This window comes from Orycteropus afer, unplaced genomic scaffold (genome assembly GCF_000298275.1).
Source record: "Orycteropus afer afer isolate SDZICR_OR568_19922 unplaced genomic scaffold, OryAfe1.0 scaffold00575, whole genome shotgun sequence".
Taxonomy (NCBI): Eukaryota; Metazoa; Chordata; class Mammalia; order Tubulidentata; family Orycteropodidae; genus Orycteropus; species Orycteropus afer.
In genome coordinates, this window is record NW_006922162.1 from 965842 (window position 1) to 983233 (window position 17392).

Genomic DNA, 17392 nt, shown 5'->3' on the forward strand with positions numbered 1-17392 from the left:
TTTGGTATTTTCAAGCAAATTCTTCTGCTAGTTGTAGTTTAGTCCACTTCCACATCCTTCCTTTCAAGGCTCAGGGGTCCAGGATTATCTTCTGTGTCTGTGATTATTGGTTTCCCTTTTCTTTGTTGAAGAGCATCTGTGCAGTCTTTCTGCCTAGTCCACCATCTTGCCAGAACTAGTTGGATTTTTTTTTTTCTCTCAAGATTTTATATAAATCATCCTATTGCCTTCTTGCCTGCAATATTTCTGCTGAGAAATCAGAGCTTCATTTTATTCATTGCTCTTTGTATGTAACTTTTTGTTTTTCCCATGCTACTTTCAGGATTTTTCTGTCTTTGGTTTTGGTGAGTTAGATGATGATATGTCTTGGTGATTTTCTTTTGGGGTCTATCCTCTTTGCAGTTCATTGAACTTCTTGAATGGATATTTCTTGTCTGTTTTCATATTAGGAAATTGCTTTAAACAAATCTTTGAAAAGTTTCCCTGTGGTTTTAATTGTCTCTTCCTATTCTGGAGTTCCAACTTTACATAAGATATTCCTCTTGATGGTATCTTACATGAGTCTTAGGCTTTCTTCTTCTTCTTCTTTTTTTTTTTTTTTTTTTATTGATCCCTTATCAAAGTAGTATCGAGGTATTTGCATTCAATCTTACTAATCCTGTCTTCCATCGATTTGATTCTACTGTTTTGCCCATTCATTGTGTCTATTTTTGAAATTTTGGTATTAATCTTCTGGATTTCTATTTCTAATTTTTGTTTATTTTGTCAATTTTTTTCTGTATTTTTTTTTCCCTAAATCATTATAGATTTTGTCTGTGTTTTTCTCAATTTTGTCTTAATTTTTCTTTACCTGTCTCTCAATCTGATGATGTTACCTAAATAGAATTCTTTAGATTGCCCTATCAGGGAGTTTCAATGATACTTCTTCCTCTGGGAGATTTTCTGGGTCTGTACCCTCATTTCTTGCTTTTACTATTTTGTTTTGCTTCATTATTTGGACTGGGATAGTCAGTTGTCTCACATTGTGACATTATTGTATTTATATTTAATTGGTGATTATGTTGGTGTGATTAACCCAAGATTTTTTAAAATTTATTTTGTTTTGATATAGGTGAGTCAACAGGGTACTGGGATCCTTTATTACCTAGTTGGCAGAACTTAGACACTCAGCACTTGTCTTCTGGTAGGTGTGATAGAGAATGAGAGTGTGTGCACAGATCTCTCTTAGCTGTTTGTGAAGAGCAGTAAAGGGTGAGTTGGGCTGATATTGGCTGCCAGCTATCATTGGTCAGCTGGTGCAGAAGCAAGTGGTGGCCCTGACTCAGTGAGTGAGGCTTCAGGAGTTGCAAGTATGGTTGGGTCATATGGGCACATTTGCTACTTCCCATTCAGACAAAAGTACAATAAAAAAATACCAAAAAAATAAAAAGAAAAACAAGAGGGCTAAAAACACAAACCAATAACACAAACAGGAACAATTATGAAACAATAATAATATTAAAAAAGACAACAAACGAGAAGAAATATTTTTAAAAAGACAAAAGAAAGGTAAAGAGAAAAATAATAAAAAAACCCCCAAAATATCTGAGAGTGGGAGTATAAGAAAAAAGAAAAAGAGTAAAAGAATAATAAAGAGAAAAATGAGAACACTGCAAAAAGAAAAGTAAGGGATAAGGAGAATCAAAAGAAAGAAAAAAGGAAGAGAACCAGGAAAAGAGAAGAGACAAAAACAAAAACAAGAACCAGGGAAGGAAATGTGGAAAACAATTAAAAAGGAAGAAAGGGGAAAGAAAAAAAGAACAATTAAAAAACAAATAAAAACACAATTTGAGGGGTGGAGCTGGGCACTCAGGCTCTGTCAGGGCACAGGGATGGAAATTCTGCCAGTCCAAAAGGAGGGTCAAGGTGAGGGATAGTCACATCTCCATTCATCTAGAAGTTATGGGGTATAAGAGTAACAAAGGGAATATCACACCTTTTATAGTTGTCAGCCTCCAGCGTAGTTGCTTCTGCCATCCTTAACAAGCAGAACCTATTTGTAGATTGTGCTCAGATTGGAAAGCCACTTGCAAATAATTAAAATGCCCATTCTGCTTGCAAGCATTTGAAATGGCTTCACCCTTATGACAGCTGAACATCCACAGCTCGGTTTGTCTCCTTATTCGCTGTTTTCATTTCTAGTTGTCAGCTGACAGTGCAGTTGCCCATGCAGTCCTTGATAAGCAGAGCTGATTATTGTTGTTCCTAGATCAAAAGACCCCTTGTATATATTCAAATTGCCCATGCCATCAGGATAGCCAACAGTCCTCAGCTCCATTTGTCTCTTTATTCACTGTTTTCATTCAGGATCTTCTACTAGTTGGTATTTAATCCACCTCTATAGCCTTCCCTTCAAAGCTAAGGTTTCCAGAATTATCTTCTTTATCTTTTTCAACTGATCTCTCTTTTCTTTGGTGAAAATGGTCTGTGTAGCTTGTCTGCTTATTATGCCATGTTGCTGGAAGTCTGATATGCCTCACATTGTTTTTGAGGATTTAAAAAATATGTATTAAAGTTTAATTAAAATAACAAATTTAAATAACATAAAGGACACCTATATTTGTTTACTGGGACAGCTTTAATAAATTACCAAATTAATTAAAAACAACAGAAATTTATTTTCACAGAGTTCTGCATACCAACACTCTAAACTCAAGATGTTGCCAAAGCCACACTCTCTCTTGAGGGTTTAGGGAAAATTCATTTCTTAATGACATTTCTTAAAGTTTTTGGGACCTACTGATGAGGAATGACCCAAAATGGGAAGAAAGAGTGGCAAACCTTCATTAATATTTTAACATGGAGTATACAAAGTATGAATCTAGGAAAAGTGGATGTTGTCAAAAATGAAATGGATCACATAAAGAAGGATATCCTGGGTACTAATGAGCTGAAATGGACTGCTATTGGCCATTTGGAATCAGACAGTCACATGGTCTACTATGCTGGGAATAACAAATTGAAGAGGTATGGGATCAAATTTGTTGTCAGACAGAACATATCAAAATCTATCCTGAAGTACAATGCTGTCAGTGATAGGATAATGTCCTTAATTCCTAAAGGAACACAGTTAATATGGCCATTATTCAAATTTACACACCAATCACCAAAGCAAAAGATGAAGAAATTGAAGATTTTTAACTTCTGCAGTCTGAAATTGACTAAACATACAATAAAAAAATGTATTGATTATTACTTGTGATTGTAATGCAAAAGTTAGAAACAAAGTACCTCCAGCACAGCATCCGTTTGTTGAAACATCTCAATGAGTATTCCTTGAAATCCTGGAGCCTTGGATTTCTATTAGAACAGCCTCTTCCCAGCTGAGCCACAGACGTGCCTCTCTCTGACCCTTGGCCTCTCAGCCCTATAGCCTTTGGCTTCTGCCCTACTGACACAAGTGTTACAAAGCTCTTTTAGCTCTGCTTATAAATGTCTGGAGTTCTTTCAGTGAACTTTCAACTTCTTCCTTCAATACTGTTGGTTCTTGATCATATACTACCTCCTGAAATGGATGGGCATAGACTAATTCTTTTTGATGACTCTCTGTATTTCCATCTTCTTTTGCTGTTTCCTGCATCATTCAATATTTTGCCCATAGAATCTTTCAATATTGCAACTCAAAGCTTGAATTTATTCTTCAATTCTTTCAGCTTGAGAAATGCTGATTTTGTTCTTCATTTTTGTTTTTCTAACTCCTGTTCTTTGCACATTTCATTGTAATAACTGACTTCGTCTTCTTTAGCTGCTCTTTGAAATCTTCTGTTCAGCTCTTTTATATAGTCATTTCTTCCATTTGCTTTAGCTACTCTCCATTTGTTGTATGGCATAATACAATTTATTTAGGAATTCATTTGTTGGGTTCATCATTAACTCAAGTTCATCATCAACTTGGGTTGCTTCTAGATTTTACTTATTTTGAATAAAGTCATTCTGAATATTCTTTTATAAGGCTTTGTGTAGAAATAAAAGTTTTCACTTCTAATGTACATTCCTATGTGTAGGATTAGAAGATTTGTGCAGCAAAGGTATGTTTAACTTCTGAGAAACTGCTAAGCTATTTGCAAAGTGGTTGTACTATTTTATATTCCCACAATTTAAGTGGCCTGTGTTTTTTTCCAGTGCTCCCCATGAAACTTTACAGATTTCATTCCCCAACTCTTCCCATATTCATGTAAGCCTTCATGGGTGGGATTATTCAAATATGATGTGCTTGTTCATGGGTGGGATTATTCAAATATGATGTGCTTGTTCATGGGTGGGATTATTCAAATATGATGTGCTTGTGGCCCACCAATGAAAATAAGATGTATGGCACCCTTGGGGATGGGGCCATGAAAATAAAGTATATGAAATCCTAACATGAGTATTGGTCAGTTTTATCATCCTGTTAGGCTTAAAAGTGAGCCATCCAAGAGGTAAAATAAAAAAAGAAAAAAATGGGGGGATCTCCATACTATCAAGAAAGAAGAGCCAGGAATGGAGCACATCTCATGGACCTGAGATACCTGCATTAACCCTCCTTGATCCAAGAGACAGAGCACTGTGACACCAGAGACAGTGAGAGAAGATGAGAAGCATTGGCAGAGAAATTGTGGCAGCAGAGGCAGCAGAATCAAGACACTGGCAAAAGACAAAGCAGTGGACTTCCTGGCCTACAGAAGGAGAAAGCTGAGTGTCTTCAAACAAGAGGCTTGCTGGTGGAGTAAAGTGCCTCCAGACATTTATAAGGAGAGCTAAAAGAGCTTTGTAACACTTGTGTCAGTAGGGCAGAAGCCAAAGGCTATAGGGCTGAGAGGCCAAGGGTCAGAGAGAGGCACGTCTGTGGCTCAGCTGGGAAGAGGCTGTTCTAATAGAAGATTTGTATCCTGAGTCCTTTCTGACCCTGAGTTATAACCTATTACTTTCCTAATAAACCCCATTCCTGTTAGCACTGTGAACTCTGTGTGGTCATTGCAATGAATTATGAAACCCAGTAGAGAAGTAGAGAGTGCTGGAGGATGGATGTTGGCATGAGAACTGGTAACATTATGGTAAAATTGGTAAAAAGGAGGGTGGAGGCATGTCTGATTTCTACCTCAGAGGACTCAACCTTGGTCTATTGATGTCAATCCTCCTCCTCCCTTGAAGTTAGAGGAGTTTAGATGCCACCACTTCCATACCATTTTCACACTCTGTGAGTTTCTTTGTAGTTATGGAAGCCCAACAGAGAAGTAGAGAGTGCTGTGGGGTAAATGGCTGTTGTCAGAAATGTGAAGAAGTTGGAGAGTGGAGGTATATAGTATATATGACCTCCACCTCTTAGGAACCAGTTTTGTAATGATCCTGATTGTTATCCCTGGTGAATTTAGGTTGTCCTGATGCTACTATTAAGAGTCCCTTCAGTTCTACCTTTTTTCATTTGTTTGTTTGTTTGATATAGTTTGGGGCCACACTATTAGATGCCTAAAACCTAAACAACCAAACTCATTGCCGTTGAGTCGGATCTGACTCACAGTGACCCCTCCTTGGGTTTCCTAGGCAGTATCACTATGGAAAGTAGATTTCTCCATCTTCCTTCTGCGGAGTGCCTGGTGGGTTTGAACTGCCAGCCTTCTAGTTAGCAGTCAAATGCCTATGGCACCGGAGGAATTTTAAATTATCATTGTAATTTTATTATTTTGAAGTGACTTTCATGGTTTTTAGTAATGATTTTTTGTTTTAAAATCTATTATTTTTGATGAATTAACTTTCTTTTGGTTAGCCTTTGCATGGAATATATTTTATTAGTTTTTTTCCTCCCACTTCAAACTTCCGTTATGTTGGAAGTAGCATGTAATCATTGTTTGGTTTAGTTCTTCAATCTACAATGTTACATTTTAAAGTGGAGACTTCAGTATCTTTTCAGTCACTGTAATTACTGATGTAGTTGCAATCAAGTCTAAATTTTCTGTTGAGGTTTGTATTTGTTGCTTTTTTCTTTTATGTGCTTTTATATTTTGAACGAACTTTTATTGCTCAACTCATTTTTTCTCTGTGAGTTTGGTATTTATATATTCTGTTTCTTATCTTATATCCACTAACTTAGAAATTTAGACAACTATATTTAACATACTAATGTCCAAAGTAAATAACTACCACTTTTTTGTCAGTTTATTGTATTACCATGGCTTACATGTTGCTGTGAGACTAGAGATTATGCCACCAGTATTTCAAATATCAGCAAGATCACCTATGGTGGACAGGTTTCAGCGGAGCTTCCAAACTAAGACAGATTCAGAAGAAAGGCGGGGACTCCACTTCTCTAAGAATTGGCCAGCGAATACCTCGTGGATAGCAGTGAAACACTGTCTGATATATTTTTGGAAAACTTCATGAAAAGTTCTGAAACATTGCCTGAAGTTGTGCCAGATGGTGAGCCTCTCAAGTTGGAAGGCACTCAACAACTGGGAAAGAGCTGCCTCCTCAAAGTAGAGTTGACTTTAATGACATGGATGGAGTAAAGTTTTTGGGACCTTCATTTGCTGATGAGATGACTCAAAATGGGAAGAAATAGCTGCAAACATACATTAATAATCAGAGCATGGAATGTATGAAATAAGAATGTAGGAAAATTAGAGGTTGTAAAAAATGAAATGGAATGCATAAAGATCAATATCCTAGGCATTAGTGAGTTTAAATATACTGGCATTAGACATTTTGAATCAGATAACCATATAATCTATGCTGAGAATGACAAGTTGAAGAATGGCATCACGTTCACCAGCACAAAGAATGTTTCAAGATCTATCTTACAACATTGTCAATGATAGGATAATATCCATCCACTCCATGTGCCTACAAGGAAGACCCTCCTTGGAAAGAAGTTCGGGCAGTCTACTTCCATAGTGATATCATCTTGAAAACCCAAGGAGGGGTCGCTATGAGTTGGACGTAACTTGACAGCAGTGAGTTTGGTTTTGGTTTTACAAAGAAGACCAGTTAATACTACTATTATTCAAATTTACACATGAACCACTAAAGCCAAGGATGAAGTAATTGAAGATTTTTCCCAACTTCTGCAGTCTGAAATTGACCAAATATGCAATCAAGATATATTAATTACTGCTGGTGATAGGAATGTGAAAATTGTAAACAAAGAAGATTCATAGGTTATTGGAAAATATGGCCTTGGTGATAGATATGACACTGGAGATCACATGATAGAATTTTGCAAGACCAATGACTTATTCATTACAAATATCTTTCTCAATAACATAAATGATGGCTATACATGTGGATCTCACCAGATGGAATACACAGAAATCAGATTGACTTCGTCAGTGGAAAGAGGCTATGGAGAAGCTCAGTATCTTCAGCCAAAACAAGCCCAGGAGCTGACTCTGGAACAGACCATCAATAGCTCTTATGCAAGTTCAATTTGAAGATGAAAACAACTAAAACAAGTCCATCAGAGCCAAAATATGAACTTGATTAGATTCTACCTGAATTTAGAGGCAATCTGAAGAGGAGATTTGATATATTGAACACTAATTACCAAAAAGCAGCAGAGTTGTAGGATGATTTCAAGAATATCATACAGAAGGAAAGCAAAAAAGTCATAAAAAGACAGGAAATGAAGAAAAGCCCGAAAGGGATGTCAGAAGAGACTTTGAAGCTTATCCTTGAATGGATACCTAACTAAAGAAAAAGGAAGAAATGACAAGATAAAAGAGCTTAACAGAAAATTTTAAAGGGTGGTTTGAGAAGACAAAGTATTATAACGAAATGTGCAAAGACTTGGGGTTAGAAAACTACAAGGGATGACCCCTTTTGCACATACAATACTGTGTTGTCAGTGAAGGCAAACATGGGTATATGGGTGGATAGATGGGTGGACAGGCTGAACGATAGGTATGTCTATGAAATGGGGAGGGTATCCAAGAACATATATAGGGTTGGCAGACAATGGTCCTATAAGTTTATGTGAAGGATCAGAATTTCCAGGTGTATAGTAGAGCTGACAAGGGGCAAGGTTGTGGTCACTGCTTGGTCACAGCCAGCTACCCAGAGAGACCGAGTAGTTGTACCTGTGGGCTTTGGACCATAGTTGCAGGGGACATCAAGCTCAACTGGCATAACATACTATACAAAACATTGTTCCACCTCCTATTTTGGTGAGTAGCGACTGGGATCTTAAAAGCTAGGAAGCTGCCATCTAGATGCAACGATGGGTCTCCCCTCGTCCAGAGCAAAGAAGAATGAAGAAAACCAAAATTCATGGAAACAATTAGTCCTAGTGACTGGTACACCGTCCGATCTGCAGCCTACATGACTATGAAACCAGAAGAAGTAGATGGTGTCTGACTACCACTGTCATCCACTTGGAAGGGGATCTATGTAGGAGATCCTTGATAGAGAGGGAAAACTATGTGGAACAAAACTCAAAATCATTTGGAGAAAAAAAAAAGGGGGCAGGGACCAGGTTTGCTGGTCCGATAGAGCCTGGTGTAACACTGAGACTATGGCCCCTAGCTGCCCTTCAAATCTAGAATTGAACCCACACCTGTGGTTTCCAGCCAAACAAAAGACAGGCATATTAGTTGAACATTTACCTCAGGTAGATACACTCCTTGGAGAGAACAATCATGGGAGAAAGAAGGGCTGCTTATGTACAGGGAGATAGCTCAGGGGGCAGGAGTGCATGGAGGGATGGACACTGGGAAGAGGTAACGATGGGGAGGAAGTGGGAGGGGAGCTGTTGCATTGTGGTAAACTGGTCAATGTCATGAGACAAAGTGTATGTGAACTGCTATATGGAAAGTGAATTTGCTCTGTAAATCTTCACCCAGACCACGATAAAAAGAAAAGGAAAAAAAAAAAAAAAAGAAAGAGAAAAAGAAAACCACAAGGGAAGAACACACTCAGCTTTTCTCAAATTGAGAGAACTGAAGAAAAAAATCAAGCTCTGTGTTGAAATATTGAAGGATTTTCTGGGAAAAATATTGACTGATGCAGGAAATATCAAAAGAAGATGGAAGGAATACACAGAGACACTATGAAAAAGAATTGGTCAATATTCAACTATTTTGAGGAGGTGGCATATGATTAAGAACAAATAGGATTGAAGGAAGAAGTCAAAGCTGCACTGAAGGAATTAGCAAGAAACAAGGCTCCAGGAATTGACACAATACCCACTGAGATGTTACAACAAATGGATGCCATGCTGGAGGCACTCACTTGTGTATACCAAGTAATTGGAAGACAGATACCTGGCCAAGTGACTGGAAGAGAACCATATTTGTACCCATTCCAAAGAAAAGTGATCCCATAGAATGTGGAAATCATCAAACAATATCATTAATATCACATGCAAGTAAAATTTTGCTGAAAGTAATTCAAACAGAGTATACTGACAGGAATCTTCCAGAAATGCAAGCTGGATTCAGAAGAGGAAGTGGAACGAGGGATATCATTGCTGACTTCAGATGGATCTTTTCTGAAAACAAAGAATACCAGAAAGATGTTAACTTGTGTTTTACTGACTATGCAAAGGCATTCAACTATGTGGATCATAACAAATTATGGATAACATTGCCAGGAATGGGAATTCTGGAACACTTAACAGTGCTCATGAGAAACCTGTACAAATACTATGAGGCTGTCACTCAAACAGAACAAGGGGTATTGCATGGTTTAAAATCAGGAAGCTCATGCAGTAGGGTTGTGTCCTTTCAGCATACTTATTCAGTCTGTGTACTGAGCAAATAATGCCAGAAGCTGGACTATATGAAAAAGAACGTGCCATTAGGAGTGGAGGAAGACTTGTTAACAACCTGTGATATGCAGACAATACCACCTTGCTTGCTGAAAGTGAAGATGACTTGAAGCACTTACTGATGAAGAGTAAAGACTACAGAGTGCAATGTAGATTGCACCTCAACATAAAGGAAATGAAAAATCCTCACAACTCAAACTATAAACAGTATTACGATAAATGGAGAAAAGATTGAAGTTTTCAAAGATTTCATTTTACTTGGATCGACAATCAACACCCATGCAAGCAGCAGTCAAGAAATCAGATGTTGTATTACACTGGGAAAATCTGCTGTAAAAGTCCTCTTTAAAGTGTGGAAGATCAAAGATGTCATTTTGAAGTCTAAGATGTACCTAACACAAGCCATGGTATTTTCCTATTGCTTCATATGCATGTGAAAGCTGGACAAAGAATGAAGAGTTGATGTTTTTGATTTGTGGTGTTGGTGAAGAATACTGTACATACAATGGATTGCCAGAAGAATGAACAAATATGTCCTGGAATGCCTACAGCCATGATGCTTCTTGGAATTGAGAATGATGAGACTTCGTCTCACCTACTTCGATTATGTTGTCAGAGGAACCGTTCCCTGGAGAAAGATATCATACTTGGTATAGTGGAGGGTCAGCTCAAAAAGGGAAGGCCCTTAACAAGATGAACAGACACAGTAACTGCAACAACGGGCTCAATTGTAGCAAGGATTGTGTAGATGACACAGGACTGGGCAGCTTTGCGTTTTGTCATACATAGGATTGCTTTGAGTTGGAGCCTACTTGACAGCACCTAATAAGAACAAACTAAATAAAACTTTTCTCCTACTACTGGATAATGTTAGGAAGTTAAAATATTTAAACTCTATTTCCCCACTCCCAGCTTATATTCTGTTAACTATTTTTTGTATCTCTCCTTTGAAAAAACAAAAAAGAAAACCCTTAATAAATGTATTACTGCTTTTATAATAAATATTATTTTACCTTTTCCCACATATTTTTCACTTTCTTTGTTTTATATCCCTTCTGATTTCTATACCTTCTATCTGAGGGTCTCTGATGTTAAATTCTCTAATTTTTGGTTTGCTGGAATATATGCTTTATTCTCGAAATATATTTTCACTGCTTAAACATTTTAAGTTGTAAGATATTTTTAATTGTTTTTACTATGATCAAGTATCCAATTACAGATAACACATTGCATCTACTTACTATTATTTTAATATTCTTTTACTTGGAATAGTTTCCGAGTATTTCATTACCTTTAAATTACAACCCCATCAATTAGTTTAAAATTAAATAGTAATCCATTTTTTTTCTCCACTTATTTGAGCTGTTACCATTATCATATACTAATCATAATTGTGTTTATTTCTGGAATTTCTATTCTGTGATACTTTTCTATCATTATTATTATAGAGACCTTAAAGTATATTTAAGTACCTTGCACATCTATCCCCCAATATTGCTTTTCTTTTAAAATATTTTCCTGGGTATTCTTACTTTCCATGAGAACATCAGAATCAATTTATTTTGCTTCAGGGGAAAGAAATTGTTGGCATTTTTGTTTGATTTTAATTACATTTATACATTAACTTAGCAAAAATTAGTATTTTCTGATACTATATTGTTGGCAGAGGAGTCAGGAAGTATCATCTATAAGTGGAAACTTGGAGGTTCAGAGGAGGGTATTTCAGGTAAGTGTGGACATGACAAACAAAGATACCCTCTGGAGAAAAGCTATCAAGAAAAGCCATGTGTTCCAAAATGTTTTGCCACGTGATCAAATTGTTCCAAAATTCACATATAGATAAAATGTTCAGAAGAATTTGGCTGTAAAAGAGTAAGAATTGTTTCAGTTTTGTTCCCTCTTATACTCTAAATGTCTGGCATATGGCATGCACTCAGTAAGTATTTGTAGTTTAAAGTAACACATGATGCTTAAATAGTGTTTTTGGCTGGATGATTATGTTATGGTTAATTTCATTTTTTTTATATAAGTTATATATATATATATATATATTTGGAATTAAGACATTCACATTTAAAATAAAAGCTAGCACATTAATATCAAATGCAAAAACAAAACGACATAGATGGAAAGAGTACAACCAACAAACTAAAGAAAAGTGATAGATACAGAGATGTGAAGGAGATGACCTCAGACCTAGTTGTGACCTTGGTGCTGATTGTGGAGTCATCAGTTGAACTCTGAGTTTCAGATTCTAGAACTGTGAAGGATGAGAACAACAGCCATTTCTCACAAAATTTCCTTAAGATTAAATGACATATACACACAAATTTTGTGAAGTGACAAAGGCTATATATAAACTAACTCATAGTTCAAAGATAAGATTTTATTGATAATAGTGAGAATTAAGTTATTATTAATAATCATCAAGATTTTAATGCACTTACTATTGGCTTCCTTATTAGTTTTCTACTGCTGTACAACAAATTACCACAAGCTTAGCAACTTATCACATTTATTACCCTCCAGTAAAAAATAATAATAATAAAAATTCAATGCACATTGAGTTTAACAATAAAAGGAAATAAAAAGATATGAGAAGGAAGTTTAAAAAGTGTAATGGAAATATTTATTAGCTTCTCTAATCCTCTTAATTGTATTCTTCTTCAATGTCTCAAAGGAGATTTATCAACAAAAACTTTCATCCACTCCCCTAATGGGCAGAGAAAAACCAGGGATGATGTCACTTCACTACTTGTCTTTGTAAATTTAACCATGACCATAATCCACCTACCCATCTAGAAGAGACTAGCCCATCATCAGATGGTGGTTCAACCAGATGCAGACAGACCTGTAGGAGCAAAAGGTAATAAATGTCTTAAAATTTTGTTCTCCTTGATATGTCATAGGAGTTCTTAAGATTTCCTCAATAACTTCTTATTTTTTATCATCTATTTTTGTGCTTTCTCCTTTGAATCTCTTTATAAAGCATGTATTTACAGCAACATATAAGGAAATGGGTTTAAAATTTCTAATTATTTATGGACAGAAAAATATCTATCTTTCAGTATATTTTAGTGATGTTTTTGTTTTTCTGAGACTGAAATTTTACAGAGGAAAAGTGACAACTGATTTTACTTCCCATGGACATTACTTGATAGAACCACTAGAAACTTGTCTGGATCATATTTATTTTTCTCTGAAGAAACTAACAGTGGGTAGTCTAAAAGTCAAATCAATGACTGAAAGGTGGTAGAACTTGGTCCCTGAAAGCATGAAGTAGAGTTACAGGTTCTGGCTCCTGCATGGGGCCTAAGTTGTGAGTGCTCTTTCTGACCACTTCTGTGATCATGTGCAGATAGGCAGAGAACCTGAATTTTCTAATGTGTAAGGGTAGAAAATAATTCTGTTTATAGAGTCTAAGGAAAGACTAGATAGTAAGGCAATAGAACAATTCCTGAGATTCAGTGGACTGAAAATATAAGTTCTATTTTGCTCTACCTCCACTATTAATAGTTGCCTAAGTTAAATATAGGGAGCTCTGGTGGCATAATGCCTAAGGCACTTGACTGCTAACCAGAAGGCTGGAGGTTCAAACCCACCAGCCACTCCTCGGAAGGAAGGTTGGCAATCTACTTCTGTAGTGATACTGCCTTCCACCTTGGAAACCCAAGGACGGGTCACTATGAGTCAGATCTGACTCAACAGCAGTTGGAAGTTAAATATGTACTAAAGCATGAACTCAAACATTGGATTGAGCAGAGCAAGAACAAGTAAGAGTAATGAACAAGGAGACATTTGCTGTGAGAGATGTAGACACAGCATCCCCTCATCTGCCTGGTGTTCTAGGTGGACCATTCAAAATGGCTTGATACCAGTGATTTCATTTACCAAATTGCAGGAAAGATTTGCCAGCACCCTTTCCGGACCTTCCTGGTCTCCCTCCATCCCAACACTCCATTAATTCAGCATACAACTTGAGGTGTTCATGAATTCCAGGTTCTGCAAGAATCCTAGCTTCATTTGCACTCCAAACAGAGAATAGATCAGCAGGTGTGTTTTGCAGCTTATAAGACTGTTTTTAACTTTGACACAGAACTCATCTTCCATCCACCAGTAGTGGTAGTATTTGATAAATTATACTTTTCCTTATGGAATGTGTCCCAGATTTTGCGTGTTCCCATTAATTTTGGTTACAGCATTGCCTACCACTTCAGCACACCAGAATTTAGGACATTTAATAAGTTGACTATCATAAGCAGTGTTTGGAATTGTTACAAGTTCATATTTGAAACTTTTGTAAACTCCTCCTCATATATCTCTGCATCATAACTGCTTCTAAATTATTCTCATCAAGAGAATCTGATTCTTTATTGTGGTAAAGGCATTTAAAATTTAATATTTCAGAAGCTGGAAAGTTTCAAAAATTTAATTTCCTTAAGAGAAAATGTGGAAGATGCTATTTTTCATTTCAGAAAGGTCTGATGTATTTTGAGTCTATTGATTTTTCTTATTTATTTTGTAATTGTTTGCAATTCTACTTTAAATCACTGTTTTCACAAACTTTTCTTCACTTGGTTGCCCCTTAGTAACAGATTTTGACTTCCTTAAATGTAATCAAGTTTATTGAGATGCTTGTTTGCTTGTGTATTCACTTGAAGAGACTGCATAGGCTCTGGTGTCAGGTTGGCTATAATCTTTAAGGAAGCCACTAGCCAGGCCTCAATAACATTTGAAAATAAGGATTTTCTGTGGTAAAGCTGGGTGGGTTTGAACAGGCAATCTTTGGATTGCTAGCTGAATGCTGATGGTCTGTGCCACCAAGGGACCCTAAATGTAATCAAATTTAATTTATCTTTATTTATGTTCAGAGTCTAACACAGAGAGACAGGCTATAAGAAGCAAGATAGAGAAAGAGTGAATGAATGGAGTGTTGGGAAAGGAGGAAAGCTGTGTATTGGAATCAGAGACACTTTTGTGTTTTTCATTTTCTCTCTCTCTACATCTCAGTTTCTAGGAGAACTTGAGTGTGAGGAGCAATACTACTGATGATGTTTGTGAAAACAACTAAAGCTTAACTGGTAACTGTCAGTAACCTTCTAAATGCTTGTTCTTCCCTTTTCTCTGAGATTTAGAAAAAATGATTGGAGATAATGGTGATGAATTTCACCTTGGGGAAGCATATAGTTTACATATATTAGATAAAATTCTTCATAAAACTCCACTTCAACAGAGTTTATTTTTAAACAACAATAACACAGTAAGTGAACAAATTGTGTGGACTAAAGAAATGATCAGATCCAAATTTTTAAAAATAAGAGTATGATACTGAAATTGGAGAACTGAAATAATCTATCTCAGATCATTAGACAACAATCATGAGAGCCTACTCTTACATAGATATCAAGGCTGTGAGATAACAGTTTGTGCGTCTGTGTCTATTCATGTGTGCCAGGTAATGTTCTAAGTATTGTCATTATTTTTCCTAATCTAATGCTCACTTCACATTAGGGTCAAACTTTGTTTTTATACTCTCTTTAGAGTGAACAGAGGAATGGTGGGTTTAGTAACTTACAGTGCAGGTAGAGGGGAAACTGGATCCAAGGCCGTGGTCTGAAGACTCTATGTCCCTCACCCTCTGGCCCTTGGATTTTCTAAGGGGTCAGCCCTGCCATGAGATTTTTAAGATCTCTATTGATTCCTTAAACCACAGAGGTTAATTCAATGCCTACTTCTAAAAGAAACATTTTAGAAATAAGGAATTTTCTTTCTTTCTCTCTCTTTTTTCCTTAATTTCTCTTTTTCACTTGCTGTGTTGCATGGGATGTTGATAGAGGACACTTTCATCAGGAAACTTCATCACTCTGAACTGTGGTAACTTCAGTAAAAGTTAGCAAACCTTTCGACTTAGTTGTGAATTCACTTTTTTTTTCCTGGTAAATTTTATAATTTACCAAATCCACACAGAAGCTCTACAATACATAGAATTTCCCTTTTTGAGAAAGATTGGGTTGACATGTATGGGCAAGTTTCGTGTATATGTGTGTGTGTATGTATGTGTGCATGCACACACACAGATGTACCAAGCATACATTTCAAAGGGTCACATCTTCTTGAGTAATCTGTGTAACCTAAAAGCCCTCCTTGATGTCCTAGGTGAAACATCATGGACAACACCACTTGGCTGGCCAACCACACTGGAGGAGGGTCTGATTTCATCCTGTTGGGATTCTTCAGTCAATCCACACACCCAGCTCTGCTCTGTGTGGTCATTTTTGTGATTTTCCTGATGGCCCTGTTTGGTAACATCATCTTGATTCTCCTGATACACTCTAATGCCCACCTCCACACTCCCATGTACTTTTTCATCAGCCAGTTGTCTTTCATGGACATGATGTACATTTCCGTCACTGTGCCCAAGATGCTCCTGGACCAGATCATAGGTTTTAAAAAGATCTCAGTCCCTGAATGTGGGATACAGATGTTCCTCTACTTGACACTAGGAGGATCAGAATGTTTCCTTCTAGCTGCCATGGCCTATGACCGGTACATGGCCATCTGCCATCCACTCCGTTACCCTGTCCTTATGAACCATAGGATATGTCTCCTCCTGGCATCTGGCTGTTGGTTCTTGGGTTCAGTGGATGGTTTCATGCTCACTCCCATCACCATGACCTTCCCCTTCTGCAGATCCAGGGAGGTCCATCACTTTTTCTGTGAGGTTCCTGCCATAATGAAGCTCTCCTGTTCTGACACCTCACTTTTTGAGACACTCATGTACCTGTGCTGTTTGCTCATGCTCCTCATCCCTGTGACAGTCATTTCAAGCTCCTACTCTTCAATCCTCCTCACCATTTACAGGATGAAATCAACAGAGGGCCGAAAGAAGGCCTTCACCACTTGTTCTTCTCACATGACTGTGGTCACCCTCTTCTATGGCGCTGCCATCTACACATACATGATTCCCAGCTCCTACCACACCCCAGAGGAGGACATGGTAGTACCTTTCTTTTACACTATCCTTACTCCTGTACTAAACCCTTTAATCTATAGTCTTAGGAATAAAGATGTCACAGGAGCTCTGAAGAAAATGTTGAAGGTGGGATCTGTCTTTTAAGAAAATATAAAGTAGGAAATTTTCACAATAACATCTTAATTTTCTTCTCTCAACATATCAGAATTTTAGGATCCCATGCCAACATTATTCCTCAGATGCTCATATCACAGTGTGTCATCTCATTTTCATCCCTCCCCCCACTTTCTTTAAAGGTAATTGTTTGCTTGAATTTCTCTATTATTCTGTAGGAGAACATTCATATTCTTAGGAGATGCATAATTTAGAATTAAAAGTTAAATGTACCCCTAATTGGAGAAAGGAGGAAAAGGAAGAAAATATTAACAATAAACGAGTCTAGATAAGGGGAGTGTGTGAGTATCCTTTGCACTATTGTTATTCAAAATTATTTCTTGTAAATTTGAAATTAATTCCAAATTAATAGTTAAATATTAGTCGATGTCATCCCCCCACCTGTTTTTTTTTTTAGTTCCTACTCTCTGGTGACAGTGTGCCAAATACCTTAGAAAATGTGTTCAGTTCAACATGACCATTATTGAATA

At 36.9% G+C, this 17392-nt stretch overlaps 1 protein-coding gene across 1 annotated transcript; it reads left to right on the forward strand.

Moving 5' to 3' along the window:
• Positions 1-9412: 9412 nt before the first annotated feature.
• LOC103210231 (olfactory receptor 2T29-like) lies at positions 9413-16892 on the forward strand. Its single transcript, XM_007956154.1, has 2 exons — positions 9413-9437; positions 15937-16892. The coding sequence occupies exon 2, from the start codon at positions 15942-15944 to the stop codon at positions 16890-16892; it is 951 nt and encodes a 316-aa protein (XP_007954345.1). The 5' UTR covers positions 9413-9437; positions 15937-15941.
• Positions 16893-17392: the final 500 nt, after the last annotated feature.

Bases quoted from the DNA above. Each gene is read 5' to 3' on its own strand.
- LOC103210231 (XM_007956154.1), top strand. From the start codon at position 15,942: ATGGACAACACCACTTGGCTGGCCAACCACACTGGAGGAGGGTCTGAT.